Source organism: Wolffia australiana, chromosome 12, assembly GCF_029677425.1.
Source record: "Wolffia australiana isolate 7733 chromosome 12, ASM2967742v1".
Lineage (NCBI taxonomy): Eukaryota > Viridiplantae > Streptophyta > Magnoliopsida > Alismatales > Araceae > Wolffia > Wolffia australiana.
The window spans coordinates 5,406,810-5,425,244 of record NC_135846.1 but is presented as its reverse complement, the minus strand read 5'-3'; the positions used below and the strand labels follow the sequence as shown (position 1 = coordinate 5,425,244).

Below are 18,435 nucleotides of genomic sequence, written 5' to 3'. Positions count from 1 at the left end.
TATTTGTAGATGATTTCTCTAGATATACATGGGTGTATCTACTGAAATCTAAGACTGAAGTTCCATCTGTTATCATCAAATTTTGTGAGATGATTAATACACAATTTGGAAAGAAAGTATCAATATTTAGATCAGATAATGCAACAGAATTTTTTTGTGGAAAAGTAACTGATTACATAGAAGAAGAAGGGATAGTTCACCAATCCTCATGTGTCAATACCCCTCAGCAAAACGGACTTGCTGAAAGAAAAATTGGCCATATAATGTCTTCAGCCAGGGCTCTCTTATTTCAAGGGAATTGCCCCAAGAACTATTGGGCTGAAGCAGTCGCAACAGCTACTCATCTTATAAATAGGACAGCCTCAAAAACATTAAATTATCATGCTCCTATTGATCTTTTATCTGCTGAATTTCCACGTTTATCTTTAAGAATTAACCTCCCAGCCAAGGTGTTTGGCTGTGTTGTATATGTTCAAATTCATCATGCAGGAAAGCTAGACCCTCGCGCCCTAAGATGTGTGTTTCTGGGATATTCTTAAACACAGAAGGGATATAAGTGCTATCATCCAAACTCCAGGAAGATCTTCATTACTGCAGACGTGAGGTTCGACGAAATCCGAATGTTTCATGCTCCTGTGGAACGATCAGAAGAGTACTTAGAATCTTCAGAGCAAGAACTGGATAGTATGCAGCAAAGCCTCTCCTCGGCATCAGAAACTTATGATAAGGACATGGCTATAAGTACTCCTCCAAGTCCTCCTGAGGAGCAGGAGGAGCCTCATAGACCATGCGACGATTCAAGTACAACAATTATGCCGGCAGGAGGAGAAGACTCAGGAAACGATGGTTGGTCCATTGCCATAAGGGAATTCGTAACTGCACGAAGACTAAACGCTATCCAGTTAGCAATTATCTATCTTACTCCCGGCTCTCTCCAGAGTATAATCAGGTGGTTCAAGCCCTAATGACAGTATCTATTCCGAAGAATGTGACAGAAGCAATGTCATCTGCAGAATGGAAGACAGCTATGGAAGAAGAAATGGCAGCACTAAAGAAAAATGGTACTTGGGAGATGGGCCCACTCCCACCCGGATAGAAACTAGTGGGAAGTCGATGGGTATTCACTGTAAAATATCACTCAGATGGGTCAGTGGCCAGGCACAAAGCTCGCTTGGTGGCACGCGGATATACACAGTCCTACGGCATCGACTACGACGAAACATTTGCTCCAGTTGCGAAGCTAAACACAGTTCGGGTTTTAATAGCTCTCGCCGCACTATTTAATTGGAAGCTCTATCAGTATGATGTGAAAAATGCCTTCTTACATGGGGAATTGAAAGAAGAAGTGTATATGGCCCCTCCACCTGGATATTGTTTGAGTCAAAATTCAGGGGACGTATGTCATCTCAAGAAGTCCCTATATGGCCTGAAACAATCGCCAAGAGCGTGGTTTGGCAGATTGTCAACAGTAATGTTAGCAGTGGGGTTCTTCCAAAGTGAGGGAGATCACACATTGTTTATAAAGCATGGTAAGGATGGGAAGATTGCAATTTTAATTGTGTATGTGGACGACATCATCATCACTGGAGATGACCACACTGAAACTCAGAATCTGGAGAAACACCTTTCACTTTCCTTTGATATAAAGGCACTAGGTTTAATGACGTATTTCCTGGGAATTGAAGTGGCCTATTCTCGAGCAGGGATCGTACTTTCTCAGCACAAGCATATCCTTGATTTGTTAAAAGAATCCGGGAAGTTGGATTGTCGACCAGCAGCTACACCAGTAGATACTAATGTTAAGTTAAAAGCTGAACAGAATGAAAAAGACACACCAGTAAACAAGACTTCATTTCAACGTCTCATTGGTAAGCTACTTTATCTCAACCACACACGGCCGGATATTGCTTTCGCAGTCAACTCTCTCAGTCAATTCATGAATGATCCTCGGGAATCACATCAACATGCAGCAGATCGCATCCTAGCTTACCTGAAAGGGTCAATTGGACTTGGTCTATGTTTTAACAGAGGAAGTGAGCCGAGTGTGGTCCTCCACACGGATTCTGACTACGCCGGATCGTTTGAAGATAGCCGGTCTACATCTGGTTACTGCAGTTTCATAGGAGGGAATCTTGTCACATGGCGTAGTAAGAAGCAGAAGGAGGTCTCTTTATCAAGTGCAGAAGCTGAACTCCGAGCACTGAAGAAAGGAATATGTGAAGGGATGTGGCTTAAGGGTATCTTGCAGGATTTGAAGGCTTTTTCAGACAAAGGGATGACTCTATATTCTGATAGCAAATCAGCAATTGCTATGGCAAAGAACCCAGTTCAACACGAAAGGACAAAGCATGCAAGGGTGGCGCGACATTATATCAAACAAAGTATTGATGAGGGCTCCATTACACCTCATTACATTCCTTCTCTGGAGCAGGTTGCGGATATCTTCACCAAGGGGATCCCTGGTCTGCAGTTCCAAGTCTTGTTGTCCAAGTTGGGCATGATAAACATCTATACCCAACTTGAGGGGGGGTGTTAGATCATAAGGCCCAAAATAACCCATGTATTACCGGGCCCATGTTTTATAAATGGGCCCGAGCAGAGTGGAATATGACCGTTGAGTCCAACGGTCATATACCTCCAACGGTCAATTAGCATTCTCTAAAAGGGGAACATTGTGTAGCATTAGAGTGTGGTTTTTTGGTGAAAAAATAATATACGCATATTTCTTCTTTCCACAAAATCTACCATCTCCACAGTGAAGAAATTACAGAGAGGAGAGTCTTACTAGGGTTTTTCTGCCTGCCTCCTTCATCGGCCCCCCCTTCCCTTATGACTCACGGGGCTCCGTGAGTCTTCTGGGCCCTTGCTGGCGTTGGTAAGTCTGGATCGGGGTCTTAACAATTCTCCTCCCTTGAAGGCACAACTTGTCCTCAAGTTGAAATTCGGGGAAACGATCAGCAATACCCACCGCATCCTCCCAAGTGGCTTCAAAATCTGGTAGTTGTTGACATTCAATCAGCACTTGTGTTCCCTCCCCCATGTATTTGTAGTCTTTGAGAGCCTGCAGTGATACATTCCAAACCAGGTCCTTGGACAAGACAGGGGGAATCTCCTAAGACACCACATTAAGTCCAACGGCTGGTCGAAGCTGTGAAACGTGGAAGACAGGATGCAGACGGCATGGGGTGGGCAAGTCCAACTTGTATGCAATGGGGCCGATCCGCTGGCTGATGCGGTACGGTCCGAAATATCGGGGACCCAACTTTTCGTTCGGGCGCCGTGCCAAAGACTGCATGCGGTAGGGCCGTAACTTGATGTACACCAAGTCTCCGACCTTGAAGGTGACCTCACGCCGATGCTTGTCCACCGCTCTCTTCATCTGGGCCTGAGAATTCTGGAGATGGTGCTTCAGCACATCCAACATTTGGTCTCGAGCTGCCAGCAATTGGTCAACGTCGGCCACCGGCGAAGGTGAGGACCCAAAACGCACCAATGGCGGAGGATCCCGACCATACACGATCTTGAAAGGGGACGTCTTGATCGATGTATGATATGCCGTATGGTAACTAAACTGTGCCCATGGTAGCCATTTGTGCCATGAATTGGGCTTGTCCCCTGCGAAACAGCGCAAATAAGCCTCCAGCCCTTGGTTCACAATTTCAGTTTGCCATCAGACTCTGGGTGGTATGCGGAACTCATTCGCAGTTCAGTCCCTTGCTGTTTATGCAGTTCGCGCCAGAACAGACTGGTGAAGACTCGGCCCCTGTCGGACACCATTGTTTTTGGAACCCCATGTAATCGGACAATTTCTTTGATAAAAATGCTGGCGATGTCCTTAGAAGAGAAAGGATGTTTGACGGCCACATAATGGCTGTAATTGCTGAGATGATCAACCACCACCATGATCGTGCAAACCCGTCCGAGCGAGGCAGTCCCTCCACGAAATCCAAGGATATATCGTCCCAGATTTGCAAGGGGATTGGGAGTGGTTGCAGGAGCCCGGCTGGTGCCAAGTATGACGCCTTGAATTGGAGACACACTTGACAGCTATTGACGTGCCTTTTAATGTCACTCTTCATACCTGCCCAATAAAACTGGTCTTTAATTAGGTGATAAGTCTTCAGAAACCCCATATGTCCCCCGATCACCTTGTCATGAAATTCAGTGAGGACCCTCTGGATGATTGGTGATTGACTGGGAAGTACCAGTCTCTTCTTGTAGAGCAGTAGATCCTCTCGAATTGTAAATCGCTCGTCCCGATTGGTACCTTGGCGGATAGCTGTCAGCACCTTGTGCCATTTGGGGTCGGCTTCGGGTTCACAGCGCACTGCCTCCCCATCTTGCCATACCTGCATGGACATGGAACACAGAGCAGCCTCCTCCAGCTTGGGTGAACGTGAAAGGGCATCCGACACCCTGTTGGTGCGGCCTTCCTTGTAGTGGATATCAAATGAAAAGCCCATCAACTTGGAAACCCATTTGTGATATGGGCCTTGCACTTCTCGTTGCTCGAAGAGATACTTCAGACTGTATTGATCTGTGCGAATTACAAAATGTCTGAACAGGAGGTAGTGCCACCATTTTTGGACTGCCCACACGATCGCAATGGTTCCCTTTCATAAGTGGAGCGCACCTTCGCGGTGGACGGGAAGGTGCGGCTTAAGTATGCCATGGGTCGCCCTTCCTGCATCAAAATGGCGCCCACTCCCAGTCCCGAGGCATCCGTTTCTATGCAGAACTCCTGAGAGAAATCCGGAAGACGCAGCACCAGTGCGGTAGACATCGCGACCTTCAACCGCTCAAATGCGAGTTGTGCTGCCTCTGTCCACCGAAAGGCATCCTTCTTTATAGCTGAGTCAGCGGCCAGGCTATGGCCACATGATTAGCCACGAATTTGCGATAATAACCTGTGAGGCCCAGAAATCTGCGCAGATGTCGCACTGTACGGGTAGGAGGCGAGCCCAACATATCAGCAATCTTCCCCTTGTCTGTCACCACCCCTTCACTTGAGATCACGTGGTCCAAGTATTCCAGCTGCCCTTGCAAGAACACACACTTCTTCACATTTACACAAAGCTGATGGTCAGACAGAACTTGAAACACTTGGTGGAGATGACGCACATGGGCTTCCTGGTCGCGGCTGTAGATCAAGATATCATAAAAAAAAACCAGCACAAATTTCCGCAGAAAAGGTTGAAAGATCTGATTCATCAACGCCTGGAACGTGGCCGGTGCATTTCGTCAAGCCAAACGGCATTACTAAAAATTCATAATGGGCGTGATGAGTACGGAACGCCGTTATAGGAATATCCTCTGCATGCATCCGAATTTGACGATATCCGGACTTGAGGTCTAGCTTCGAAAAAACGGTCATACCATTCAGCTCTTCTAGCAATTCATCCACCACCGGGATGGGAAATTTGTCTGGTATGGTAATGCGGTTGAGGGCCCGGTAGTCAACGCAACAGCGCAAGTTCCCATCCTTCTTCGGCACAAGCAATGCTGGGCTCGAATAGGGGCTGGTCGAGTGGCGAATAATTCCCTGGGTTAATTGTTCCTGCACCACACGCTCCAATTCGTCCTTTTGGGCTGGTGAGTAACGGTAGGGGCGCACGCTGACTGGAAGTGCTCCTGGTCGAAGCCTGATGCGGTGGTCAATCCTGCGTAGCGGAGGAAGCCCCTTGGGGCTCTCAAAAGCTTGGGGAAATTTCTCCTGCAATTGCGCAGAAAGACCCACCCGCTCTTGACGCCAATATAATCTGGGATACTCCCGAGATATAATGAAGTTCTGAGTATTGATCGCGACCATCCCGCCTGTTGAGTTCCCGTCGACTAGGTCAATGGCCAGAAGGGTCACCCCGGAGAGTGTGAGGCACTCCATTCACAATGAAGCAGAGCATCAACAAGTCATAGTTCGTCTTGACCCATCCCAGACTCCTCAACCACTGCACCCCAAGGATCACCTCAATGCCGATATGCTCCAATGGCAAGAAATCTTGAATGATGGTAAGACCTTGTACTGACAACTCCAAACTACGGCATAGCTGGTGGCCCTGCAGGACATGACCGTCCCCCTGCGTAATGTCATAGGGAGTGATGTCGACCAAGGGAATTCCCAAGTCACTCAACAGGCGTCTGCAGATAAAATTGTGTGTGGCCCCGCTGTCAACAAGAATGGAGATTTGACGCCCCCGGAGCTCGCCCGCCATTTTCAGAGTCCCCTGTGAAGTGAGGCCCAGCATCGTATGCAGCGTTACTTGAGCAGTGTCCGGGGCCTCTTCCTCAAGTGTTGTCGGAAAATCCCCTTCTTCTTCTGACGAGTGGCTGTAATCTGTGTCGTTTTGGACTAAGTATAGCCAGAGCTCGCGCTTGCAACGATGCCCGGGGGTGAATTTCTCATCACAATGGAAGCATAGGCCCTTCGCCTTCCGTGACAGCCATTCTTCCTCCGTCAGACCTATGTAGGTGCGTCCACCTTTCCGACCTGACCCCGCCGCAGGTTGACCCGTGGCGATCTTCGTCTGGACTCCCTGCAACACTTGGGACAACTGGTGCTCTGGTTCTAGAGCATATTCTTGTAACTCGTCCAATGATCGTGGTCGATTCCTCCGGACTTCGGAGCGAATATCTGGTTGTAGGGCAGAGAGGAAAGCCTTCACCAAAATGTCCGATGGAATAGAGAAGGCATATCCCGCGAGTTGCTCAAATTCGGCGATGAGCTCCTCCACGGTGCCCTGCTGCTGCAGCTTGAATATTCGGTGGTAAGCTTCCTCCGTCGAATAGCCAAATCGCTTGGAGAGCCGTCGCCGGAAGTCATCCCAATCAGCAAATCAAAAGTGGTCGTCCCAGTAGCAGAACCAATCTAGGGCCTTCCCTTCCAAATGCATGGCAACCAATTGGAGGCGCTCGTGGGTTGCCACTGGATGCAAGCGGAAATATTGGTCGACCCGATCTAGCCAACCCTCGGGGTTGTCTCCAGCGAATACCGGCAGGTCGCCCTTTCTGTAAACCCGGGGACAATCGCCTTGTCGCCCAAATTCCGCCTGATTGTTGTCCCCCAGCGGTTCCCCCTCGGGTGAAAAGGCCCTTGGTAGCTCCCAATAGGTCGGCAGAATCGGTGGGGGTCGACCCAGATGGTGATAGGGTTGCCCCTCGGGGCAGATGGGGGCTCCGTCCCTGTGTTCATCATACTCCTCCCGACGGTAGAACCTTGCTCTGGGCACTCCAGGATCCCACGCAGGGAAGCTACGACCCAGTTCATCAGTGTCAACCCGTTCAGAGTAAGAGTGCGGGTGCCCCTGTGCTCCATGGATCAGCGGCCGGCTCAATGGGTCCAGGTGCATCTTGGTGCGTAATCGCGGGTGGGGCGGCAGAGGGGCCAGTCGCAGCGTATGCTGCACCGTCAAACTCAGAGGGCCTGGGTCCGCAGCCGGTGACAGTGCGGGGGGCGCAAGGACCTCAGGGGCCTGGGTGGGATGGCCGCCCGTACTGTTTGCTCCCTGGGGCGGCAGTGGAGAATGGCCGCTCGGGATGCTCCCAGGTCAAGTTCATTACTCGGGCCCTTGGTTGCCAACGCAAGAAGGATGCGATCCAGAACCTCAGCAGTTGACTTCTGGTTCTCTTCCATTCGAGCGGCTAATGCGGCCAGTGCATCTACAGTACCTTGGGTGGACACAGCAAGCTGTTCGACTCTTCCCTCCAAGTCTTCCATACGGCCCAAGGTGAGGCCCTTCAGCATGCGCAGGAGGTGGCTCTGATACCAAACTGATAGGCTCCTCGTACACTCACCCGATATTCTATAGAATTCCAAACTTGCAACAAGTATTCTCCGTGAACAGTAGAGAAGGACTGAAGTTCGAAAGACGAGAAAGATAGGGTAGGGCATGGCTAGGGAGGAGGACGCCCAAGAGAGAGGGAGGGAGCGGGAGTCTCGTTGTCGATACGTCCGCCCGGAGCTCCTGGAGATGGCAAGGAAGGGGACGGGTTAAGGAAGCGAGAAGGAGAGCGAGAGAGAAAAGGGCGTGTAGGAGAGGAGAGTCTTACTAGGGTTTTTCTGCCTGCCTCCTTCATCGGCCCCCCCCCTTCCCTTATGACTCACGGGGCTCCATGAGTCATGACCCTTCTTGGGTTTGGGCCTGTTCGGCCCCCCTTTCGTGGGCCGAAAAGACAGGGTGTCTTCTGGGCCCTTGCTGGCGTTGGTAAGTCTGGATCGGGGTCTTAACATTATGCATAATTAAGCCTTCCAAAAAAACACTGGATTTGATCTTGGCCATCATTCTTATCAAGAGAAACAGGCATCATTATTATAGACATTTGAATGGAGATAGACAAAAGGAAACTCCAAAAAAATAGGAGAAAATGTTGAACGCACTACTTTCTAAAATCTCCTCACATCATAAGTTACATGGTGGGTTGTGGCACAGAGTCTGGCTTTACTTTAGAAACAAAAAACATGGAAGATCACCCGAGAGAAGTGATCAACCTGCTGCTGTAAAATAAATTAACGGCCAACGCTTAGGATGACCAAAATGGTATTGATCTGATTATGTGCAAGGCTTGAGCAAAGGATGATACTATACACAAGGCACACAGGCAATTGTGAGAATACCTGTTTCAAATAATCCCAAGCATCTGACAAGTAGTTCCTTGACAGCATTCAGCAAAAGGGGACAGCTGATTATTCTGGTCAGACCTTCAATAGAAAAAACAGCTTGAATCACACTAAGGTCATCGTCTTGAAGACGGCGCAAGATTGCATCTTGAATATTGTTAAGCCTCTGCGGACATTAAAAAAACACAAAAGATGGTGAATATAGTTCGGAGATATAACTTTTAAATCTATCAGGAAAAAATTAAGTCACGATGACCCAAGCTCAAAATTTTATGTTGAAGGAGACTGAAACGCACCCGAGCATCAGTCTGCTTTAGCTCCAATATTTGGGATGCAGATAATCCAGATAGAGCTGTGCGACGAATCAAAGGCTACAATGGAAATATACATAAAAAGAATGAGATGGGAAATGCATATCAAATGTGTCGGAGTAATAGAAATCTTGAAGAACATGACTTAAACTAATCTGAAATACATATAAATTGCAGGGACTACAGGATGAAAACCCCAGCCAAAGATAGCAAATTCTACCTTTGGGTGATCAAGAGCGAACCAAATCTTTGAGTCTGCTAACTCGAAAGTCATATCTGCATTTCCGTCAGTGATTAAGGACAGTGTCTCGGTAGTATCACCCCCATCCTTGAGAACTTTGGACTCCTGTCCGGAAAATATTAGTAAGTATGAGAAAATATTGAAACACAAAACGATACTAAGTTTAATAGTAGATAAAAAAACCTCAAGAAACTTCTGAACAGCGGCACGCCATTCAGATGGATACGCTTTATCAATTGCGACAAAGACTTCCTTGGCCCAGCTACCTAGGAAAAACAATAATGTAAGATACTAAACCGTCATACTTACCAACCATATTCACACTCTTTAATTATGATTTCTCTTATGAATATATATATCAGGCCAAATTAGACAACACATGTAAACAGGCCACATAACATGTACAAGGTATTTGAACCTTGTTTAGACTCAATATGGTATATTTTAACCATTCACTTTGTGTGGTGCCGAAGAAACTCTGGAAAACTCTCGGTGGTTGACATGGTCACATAGCCACCTTAACTTGGATCAGCTGTGACTGTTTTTAAATTTTGTATCTTCTGCTACCCCTGATTGGATGCCTCTTTCAAGTTGTTCCTAGACTTTTTCTTAAGCCGAGTTTAAGTGTACCGCATATATAAGTGGCCCACTTAACTTTTCTTTAAGTTGATATTACCCACTTGTGAACCTCAGGGATGTAAAACTGGCATTTAAATCACTCCTGGAGTAGTAGATGATTTTTGCCATAGCGAGCTAACATGGGGAGAACGGAGACGACTGGCCGGAGAAGAGCCAAAAGAAAGCACAAGTTTGAGAACATGGATACAAAACTCAGTGGGAACTAGTGGCACCTAGAAAAGGAGGTACAAGTTTGACATCTTGATCATGTGCTTGTAGTGGATGCATTGATACAGGTTATTAGTTTTAAACAAGTTTCTGATGTTTACTGAGGACATGAGAGTATACCATTTGCTCCCTAAAGACACGAGCATAGTGTTATCTGGATGGCATCCCCAGATCAAGATGTCAACTGTTAACCAGTTCACAACGTGCCTCCAATACTTCCTCAATACTTAATATACACAGAGAAGACATATGATACGCTCGATGACAATCACCCAGGTTAAACAAAGTTGTGGCATGGTACATGCCAGCCAAAAACAGGGGAAGGTTGTTCAAGTAAAGTCTCTGCAAGAGCCTCAAATAATATCAATCAACTGCCTGTGGCTGTTACTCAAAAACAGCCATAGACAATAACTTGTTGAGAACTCTAAATAACTTATTGAAGAAGATCCTTCCTAAGAGGAAAAGTAGCGCTTTTGTTATTTATAGCTTTTAGAACAGCTTGTAAGCACTTCAATATGAATCAGAGTCAAGTTTGCTAGTTCAAATACCAGAAGCGACTCACTATACGCTAGGACCAAAAAACGGCCAGAGGCAGGTGTTGTGGGGGGAGTGTTGAAGAGCAACATCCTCTACACAGCTACAGAGGAAAAGAAATGCCCTCGCCATTACCTACAGCTTTTTGCACAGTTGGTGGGCACTTTAATTCCAAGGTGTGATATTATTGACTTTTCTTTTTCAATGATATGATTCTGAATAATAAATTTAGGAGTTCCTTGAGCATGTGACCCCTATTTCTCATGCATTCTTAACTTAAATAGGCTGTCCTAGCAACGTAAGGTCAAAACCACTGAAGGAACCTTGTTACCAGTTGCAGAACAACGGAGGGCAGAACTGAAACTTCAATGTCCTCCATGACCCAAGTTATGATTGAGTCTCATCTATCCAACAAACGCAGTGCGCTGAGGCAAGCAATTAATCCAACAGTTAGATATCAAATGAATGGGTTTTCTCTAAATGTATTTTGAAGGTACGGATGATGTCCATTCATCCAATGGGATCTTTAATGTCAGGAAAGATGTATAAGTTAGGTCCTTTTGATGAAACTGGTCACCTGTGGTGCCTCCATTTTGACACCCCGGTTGAATAAAGCCCTTTGTTGGAGAAGTGTCAAAAAAACCTGATGTAAATCAAGAATATCCACAGATTGGTAGGTGAACTTTTTTATGAATTATATACTATACATATCTGCCTCAAGAGATCCATGTTCTTAGTCAATTCAAGCCTCATCCTGAAAAGTTCTTACTCGCATTCAGAAGAAAGGGAGAGATTCGAAATCCTCTGGTTTCTAGGCTGATCACAGCCCAAATTCAGGATACTGTAAATTTTCTTGTGGCAATATAGTAGATTGGCGCAGTAAGTAGCAAAAATTAATATCAAGGTCCAGTTCCACGCCTGAATTTAAAACTATGTCACATAGATTGACCGAGATCTTGTGGATCACAGGACTGAAGGAGTAACTAAATATACCTTAGAAGACACTAATTCAGATGTTACGCAATAACAAGTCAACCATCAGTCACGCAAATGAAGATATCAACAACAAGCTGGAGGAGGGGCTCATATTCAATGCCCTATATTATTCCTCAGGAACAATGGACTGATCAAATCACCAAGGGCCTGTCCCATCAGATTTTTTACCAGCTACTTAACCAGTCTAAATGACAATTGTGTTGAACCAACCATGGATATATATTTTGTTCCAAACTATTCTATTACTCTCTACTTGCACAGAGCAACGAGCAAGTAATCACCAATTTCCATTATACAGTTGAGTTTAGCCGCCTGAGCTGCTTGAGCACTGTCCAGAAGTTATTGACTGCTTTCCGAGCCAATAACTAGATGATTCTAGAAAAATTATCGGACGATAAACTAAACGCACAAACTGTAAACCAATCCAGCGATTGATAGCATAATGATGTGACTTGAACCAAACATAGTATAAGGGATCTACCCACAGAAAACAGTATATAATGGAGTGGCAAATCGATAAATAAATACGACTTCAAAGGAATAATAACACAAAATACAAACCAGAACCTGAGTTGGGTAAATCTGAAATACTGACGCCCTGTGCCCATCTCACACAAAACCCGAGCACTTTAATAGCAAAAGTATCAATAAAACTTTTCATTGGGACGGTTTCTATGATGGAGGTCAATGCCCGACAGCAGGATGCATCAGATGGACTGCAATGACATCATGATATTTTCAAAAAGTTGAGAAAATAAATCAGGAAAACTCAAAAAATTACCTGGAATCAACTAATGCTTCCAATAGGAATAATAAGAATTTTGTGATGTCAAACTCTTGGGACAAAGTACTAATGACAGCAGGAAGATCCCTAAAAGTAAACCATAAAAGGATTTAAAGAATATTGGCAAAAGTGAAAGAAGCCAATTAGTATTTGAGGAAGAATCATAGTTGGCATTGCCATGACATACTCAATTTCGACCATACACTTCAAAATTTTCCTCGGAAAGCCTTGCAACGATTGAGTCTACACAAAAAACAACTGAAATTAACTAATAAAAAATCCCGAGTTAGGAGATTGTTCTTATGCATAAGAGGAACCTTGTAAGATTAATCATAAACAGAGGAGACAAAATTAAGCTCATAAATAGACTGACCAGCAACAAACGGAAATGTTGCCAAATCCCAACCGAAGTCATTATATTGTTTGAAAATTAAAGACATAAGTAAAACAAAACACAGAATAGCCAACGAGCTAATTACTTCACAACTTGCACGCAATTTAACGGGGGAAAAAGGTGAGCGTTCAACACATTAAAGGAATGCAGACCTGCACAATATTGGCAATAGTCATCAAAGACATGCGAAGCCATGGCACGACAGAGTGTTCTTTTGCATCATGATGAGCCATCCTTCCAATAGCACAGATCAAGCTATTTGAAAGCTTTACAGAGAGTGAGCCTCTACTGGCTACTGAAGCTGCCACCATTAATGCACCTGCCTGCAATAAAGCATCTATAGTTGATCAAAAACAAGTCTACATATAATACGATGGTTCAGAAAGTTTATGGTGTTTTTAAGTTGTGATTATTTTTTAAGTACAATGCTTGCGCACGGTTTGGAGGGAGAACTGTGACTTACTGGCCTCAATTAACGTATATCAGTATTTAGAACATCAACTACCGTGTCTAATAATGTTCCTGAGCATGATTCTGTTCTTTAACTATGACCATGACTAAGAAATCTATTTACTTAATACTGCAATAGCCAAATACTTGATCCGAAGAGAAGAAATTTCCGGAACCAGTCAGATAGGGGTATCATAGTAATTTCCGTATCCTAAGGTTCCTAACCTAACTAAGGATCGGGAAATTCAAGCTAGTTGAGTTTAACTTTATCTTCATCAACTGTTCCTTTCTCCCTACCTCTCTTCTTCATGTCTCTTGTCTTTTTCTCTCTGTCGCACTCTTTTTTCTACACCTCTCTATATCACATACATAAAAACTAGGTAGCAGTCCATCAGAAGGATAAATTGTTGATCAACAATATGGGGGGCCGGTACTGGCGTCACTTTGGCCACATGGTTGCATAGGAACCAGGTGCTGTTCAGGGAAGGACGGCTTCAACTGATGGGGCTACAGATGAATTGGAGGCACTTAAGGCGGCCTGGTTTCCTCTCATTGTGGATGGAGAGAGGAGGGTAAGGTTCCTTTAAATGCTCAAAAAAAAGAAATGTTTCACAAACTAAATAAACTCTTCAATAATAGTTTATAAGACATCATGAAAGAGGGAAAATAAATTGATTGCAAAGAAAGAGACTACAACCTTGTTTTCGTCACCTCCTCCCAAATCCGGATTAAGCCCAGCAAATATGAAAGGCATGACCCTCTGAACAATATCACTCTCCAGCTGTTTACTGGCACCCAATGCCTCAACAACGACAGCAGTAGCAAAACAAACGACCACCTTTGCATGGCAAAACCCTTTTGCTGGCAGCGCCTAAATTAAAGACAAGCAGTCTCATCAGATAAATCAATCATGAAATTTCCACAGAAAACATTCATAAGACGATGCCCACATAGTTGCAAATCGCCTCCAAAACTCCTCTATCACACAAGCACTGTTGCACGATGACCTTCCTCGGAGGCGGCGCTCCAGATGTCTTGACAGCCTCTAGAAACACCCACTTGTTATTACTGAAAGAATAACACTTGTCATTACCGAAAGAATTGCATTTGCTATAACTGAAAAAACTGCATTTGCTATTTCTGAAAGAACAACATTTGTTATTACTGAAAGAACAACGCTTGTTATTACTGAAAGAACAACCCTTGTTATTACTGAAAGAACAACACTTGTCATCACCGAAAGAATTGCTCTAGTTATTACTGAAAAAACTGCATTTGCTATTTCTGAAAGAACAACACTTGTTATTACTGGAAGAACAACACTTGTCATTACCGAAAGAATTACACTTGTTATTACTGAAAGAACAACACTAGTTACTGCTGAATTGATCAAAAAAAAAACACTTGTTGCTGCTGAAAGAACAACATCACCGCAAACTCAAAGAAAACCAAGCCAGAATGGTAAAAAACACAGAATTCTATCTCACCCCAACTCCAGCAACTGAACAACCCTCACAAAAGCATGGGTATCATGGTGAGGCAATGCGCAAAGAATCAACTCCTCAGAGTTGAAAACATGCACCCTGTACCACAGATTAAGGCCATTAAACGTCAACAAAGCAGAAACGAAATCCCCGCGAAAGAAGAACCGGAAATCAAACCCACCGATATCTTCTAATCAGATACTCTAGGGTTTTAAGAGCGGCCGGGTGGTGCAAGTATCCAGAGAGAAGCCGGAGGTACAAAGAAACGGATTTGTTGACGTTCTGCTCGTCCTGGGGTTGCATCTTCTCTCTGTCAAGGTCAAGGCTGGTGTGGCTGAAGAGGGTATTCCGGTAGCTTTCGAAGCGGGCATCGTGACCGACGAGGACGTCGAGGCCTGCGCATAATTCAACGGTAAGACAGATTCTCCAATAAACAGTAGAAGAGAAGGAGAGGGAGGATTACCAGAGAGGGCAATCGGAAGAATACTCCGCAAATCGATGTCGGAGGCTTCTCTGGCGTCGAAGAGGACGGAAGGGCGAGTGAGGGGTTTTCTGGCGAGGTCTTCGCGGCCTTTGAGGCTGGCTCGGATGGCCTGGAGCTGAGCTTCGATCGAGTTCGCCATGGCGAACGGCGGAGAGGACGGAGAGCTTGATTCTTCGCGGGGATTCAATTCCTCGCTCGCGCAGCGATCGATCCAGCCATCGTCCTGGCGGGAAGGCGGCGGATTTGTGTTCTTGCGCTAAACCCCGGGCTTGGTAGGGTTTATCATAGCCCAAACTGACGGGACGGGACGGGACGGGACGGGACGAGAAGGAACCAGATGGGAGATGATGGGACCGAACCAGGCAAGGATGGAACTGACGAAAAGGGACGGGACGGAACCTGACGGGACGGAAACTGATGGGAGGAAACGGGACGGAAACTGATGGGAGGAAACGGGACGGAAACTGATGGGAGGAAACGGGACGGAAACTGACGAAAGGGGACTCGACGGAAACAGACATGACGGACACAAACTAATGTCAGAAACCAATGTTAGAATACAAACAAATCAACAAAATCACAGCTTCATTTTATAGTCGTAATAAATATTTGTGAGTTATAATCAAATGCATTTATGATTATTTAAATGAAAATATGCACACACAAAATACATGAAATTGCTACTAAACATATCTTGTTATTTGTAATTATCAGCTTTTTGGCCTGCGGACCCAGCTAGATGGACAACATGTTGTGTACAAAGTGTGCAAATTGATTACTAAAAAATCTGGATAAACTACTAGGTGATCCATCATATAGTGTTCCAAAGAAAACCATTGCATGTAAAATCCCAATAGCATATAGATTGTCGTATAATATTTAGACATAAATATTTAGAGGCTGTGGTTGTGATGATTACATCATAGTCACCACAACCAGCATAGGCCAGCAACATGCATTGCAGCATTTGCTTAAGTTGCAGCCACTACAAGCAAATGCAATCACACAAGTGTATCTGCATGGGGGCAACCATGCTCTAAGAACCAAGGTGACCAAGGGTGCCGAGAATCTTACACAGATGTGGGAGAGGTTTGTTATATTTCAAATAGAGAAATATCTCAAGTGATATATAAACCATCTATATCCTAAAACTTGTGATATGGGACTAACATTCCATGCACCAAATGATGTTGGGCAGGGCTTATATGAAAAAAATCTCATCCTGATTTGTCATCAGAAAAGAAGAGCAGAGAGGAAGCTATCAATGGACTTCCAGCAAAAAAATCAGCCAGAAGCCCACACCAAGCTATTAGTGAAGCTATTAGAGGAAGCTATTACATTGAATCCAATTTTTTAATGTTGGCCACATCTACGCTTCTTGAAGAAGATTGGACAACCAAGATGCATGCCATTATCTTACTCATTTTTATTTTTTATGTATCTTCTTTGGTGACAAATAAACAATGGTTGTGGTGAATCGGACTGATTGCTAGAGTCAAATAAAGGTGACAAGTGGAGGTGTAAAGATGACAAGAATAGTGGGCCACTGCAACTTAAGAGCATCCACGCTTGTGATTTAATTATAGATGTTGATCCCTCTAAAGGAAGATCAAATGGCCCATCAGAAGGTTCTTTGATCCCCTTCCATGAGAACTTATTCAGTCAGCTGGACAGAAATTTCCTGCTACGGCGATGCTGAAACAAAGGTTTGAACACTATTCATCTCATCGAGGATGGAGTCCATATGGGTCAACAAATGTTACGAAACCTTCTCACTATAAAAATAGATATCATATTTTTATCATTACCCCCTTTCAAAGACAGCCTAAAAACGATTTTGTGGAAATCTTTCTCATTTTCTCATCCTCATTTTTAATTCCTTCCCATTCTAGTGAATTATTAAGGCTGAGAGTGATAGCATCAATGCTTGACCAGAAAAAGTAAGAAGGGAGATTGCAAATTTTACCTGGAAGAAAGGGTGTGGAGCAATGGTGGACCTTTTCAATCTTGTCAGAGTTCTCATGTAAACTGTTTTCATCTCTCTCTTTTTCATTAGTTTATATCCCATTCATATTGATCTTTAGTTTATTTTAAACCTATCATCAAAATCATACAAATATTTTATATTGGTTTTATTGGTGTCTTGAAATTACCAAAAAATATACAACTCGATTTCCCCATTGGGCGAAAACTAACATACTGCCACATGCTTCGTTTTCTCCATTATTTTCCCTTAAATTTATTGTAGTGAATGTGAGAATTAGTTGAATAGAATATTTCCCATAGTATTATTGTAACTCTTGTCCTATCTTCTATCTCTCTTAAACAAATGCAAAGTCTTCGCACTTTGTGATGCACGATGGCTGGGGACTTACACGGGTAGGCAAGACTAGGTCAACTAAGGAGTGATAAAACAGACCACAAATCAATACGATCGATTTTTCAACATTTAAATTTGGAGAAAATAACTTGATAACAAAGCTTGGTTGAGGGTGGTAGGATTGTCTTACAACCTCCGCGGCGATAACAAAGCTCCAGATCCAATATCCCAAACGATCGACAACAAGAAGACGCAAACCTATTCCACTAACCTATTCTACTAAGTCCGATAGCAATGGAAAAACACACAAGAAAATTCTGGATAAAATAATCCGGATCATCAAAGAGGGAAGAGTGGACCTTTGGTGCAGGCCTGGCAGGATAGAGCCGTGCTGGAAGTTGTGGAGGCGTTCATTGGCAAGAATGGATGACTGGCGCTTCGACAGGGCTAGACGCGTTGGTGGGCAATGGTGCGCAACGGATGCGTGGGCGGGCGGCTGTGTGCAACGGCCACGTGGGTGGGCAGATGCACATGGCGGATGCTCTAAAGACGACGGGTGATGTGGACGTGTGGGCAAGTAGCGGCGCACAAGTGTAGAGGATGCTTGACAATTAGAACACCGTGTAGGGAGGGTGGCCTCCTCTAATCGACGATAGTGGCAGTAACCGGCGGCGGTGGCGGTAGAGAGGAAACCATGGCAATTTTTGGGAAGAAAAATTCAATAACAAAAATACCAATGATCCACTACAGTAATAGGCCTCGGAGGAAAGAGAATATAACTCAAAATTTCAAAAAAATTCAGAAATCAAATCTAATAATAAATGAAATTTGGATTCCCTCTCTAAGGTTGACAATGATGGCGTGTCATGACATGGGTTGTCTTCTCTTGTAGTGTTGGTGTCACCCCGGATGATGGGGCATGGTCATGTTTTTTTTTTATTATTGGCAAAAAACACGGTGCCGGGTACAGCCAACCCCGG

The 18,435-nt window shown here is 44.6% G+C and overlaps 1 protein-coding gene across 1 annotated transcript in view; it reads right to left on the bottom strand.

The window, feature by feature from the left end:
- Positions 1-15,387, bottom strand: part of LOC144710632 (ARM repeat superfamily protein) — a 48,032-nt gene extending 32,645 nt beyond the window's left edge. The window contains exons 1-13 of the mRNA XM_078584447.1: positions 15,115-15,387; positions 14,833-15,046; positions 14,655-14,750; positions 14,118-14,235; positions 13,865-14,038; positions 12,870-13,040; positions 12,511-12,566; positions 12,321-12,410; positions 12,107-12,255; positions 9,347-9,429; positions 9,143-9,268; positions 8,908-8,982; positions 8,609-8,777 (exon numbers count right to left, since the gene is read on the bottom strand). Coding sequence (XP_078440573.1) covers positions 8,609-8,777; positions 8,908-8,982; positions 9,143-9,268; positions 9,347-9,429; positions 12,107-12,255; positions 12,321-12,410; positions 12,511-12,566; positions 12,870-13,040; positions 13,865-14,038; positions 14,118-14,235; positions 14,655-14,750; positions 14,833-15,046; positions 15,115-15,274 — 1,681 coding nt within the window. The 5' untranslated portion in view covers positions 15,275-15,387. The remainder of the gene's footprint in view (positions 1-8,608; positions 8,778-8,907; positions 8,983-9,142; positions 9,269-9,346; positions 9,430-12,106; positions 12,256-12,320; positions 12,411-12,510; positions 12,567-12,869; positions 13,041-13,864; positions 14,039-14,117; positions 14,236-14,654; positions 14,751-14,832; positions 15,047-15,114) is intronic.
- Positions 15,388-18,435: the final 3,048 nt, after the last annotated feature.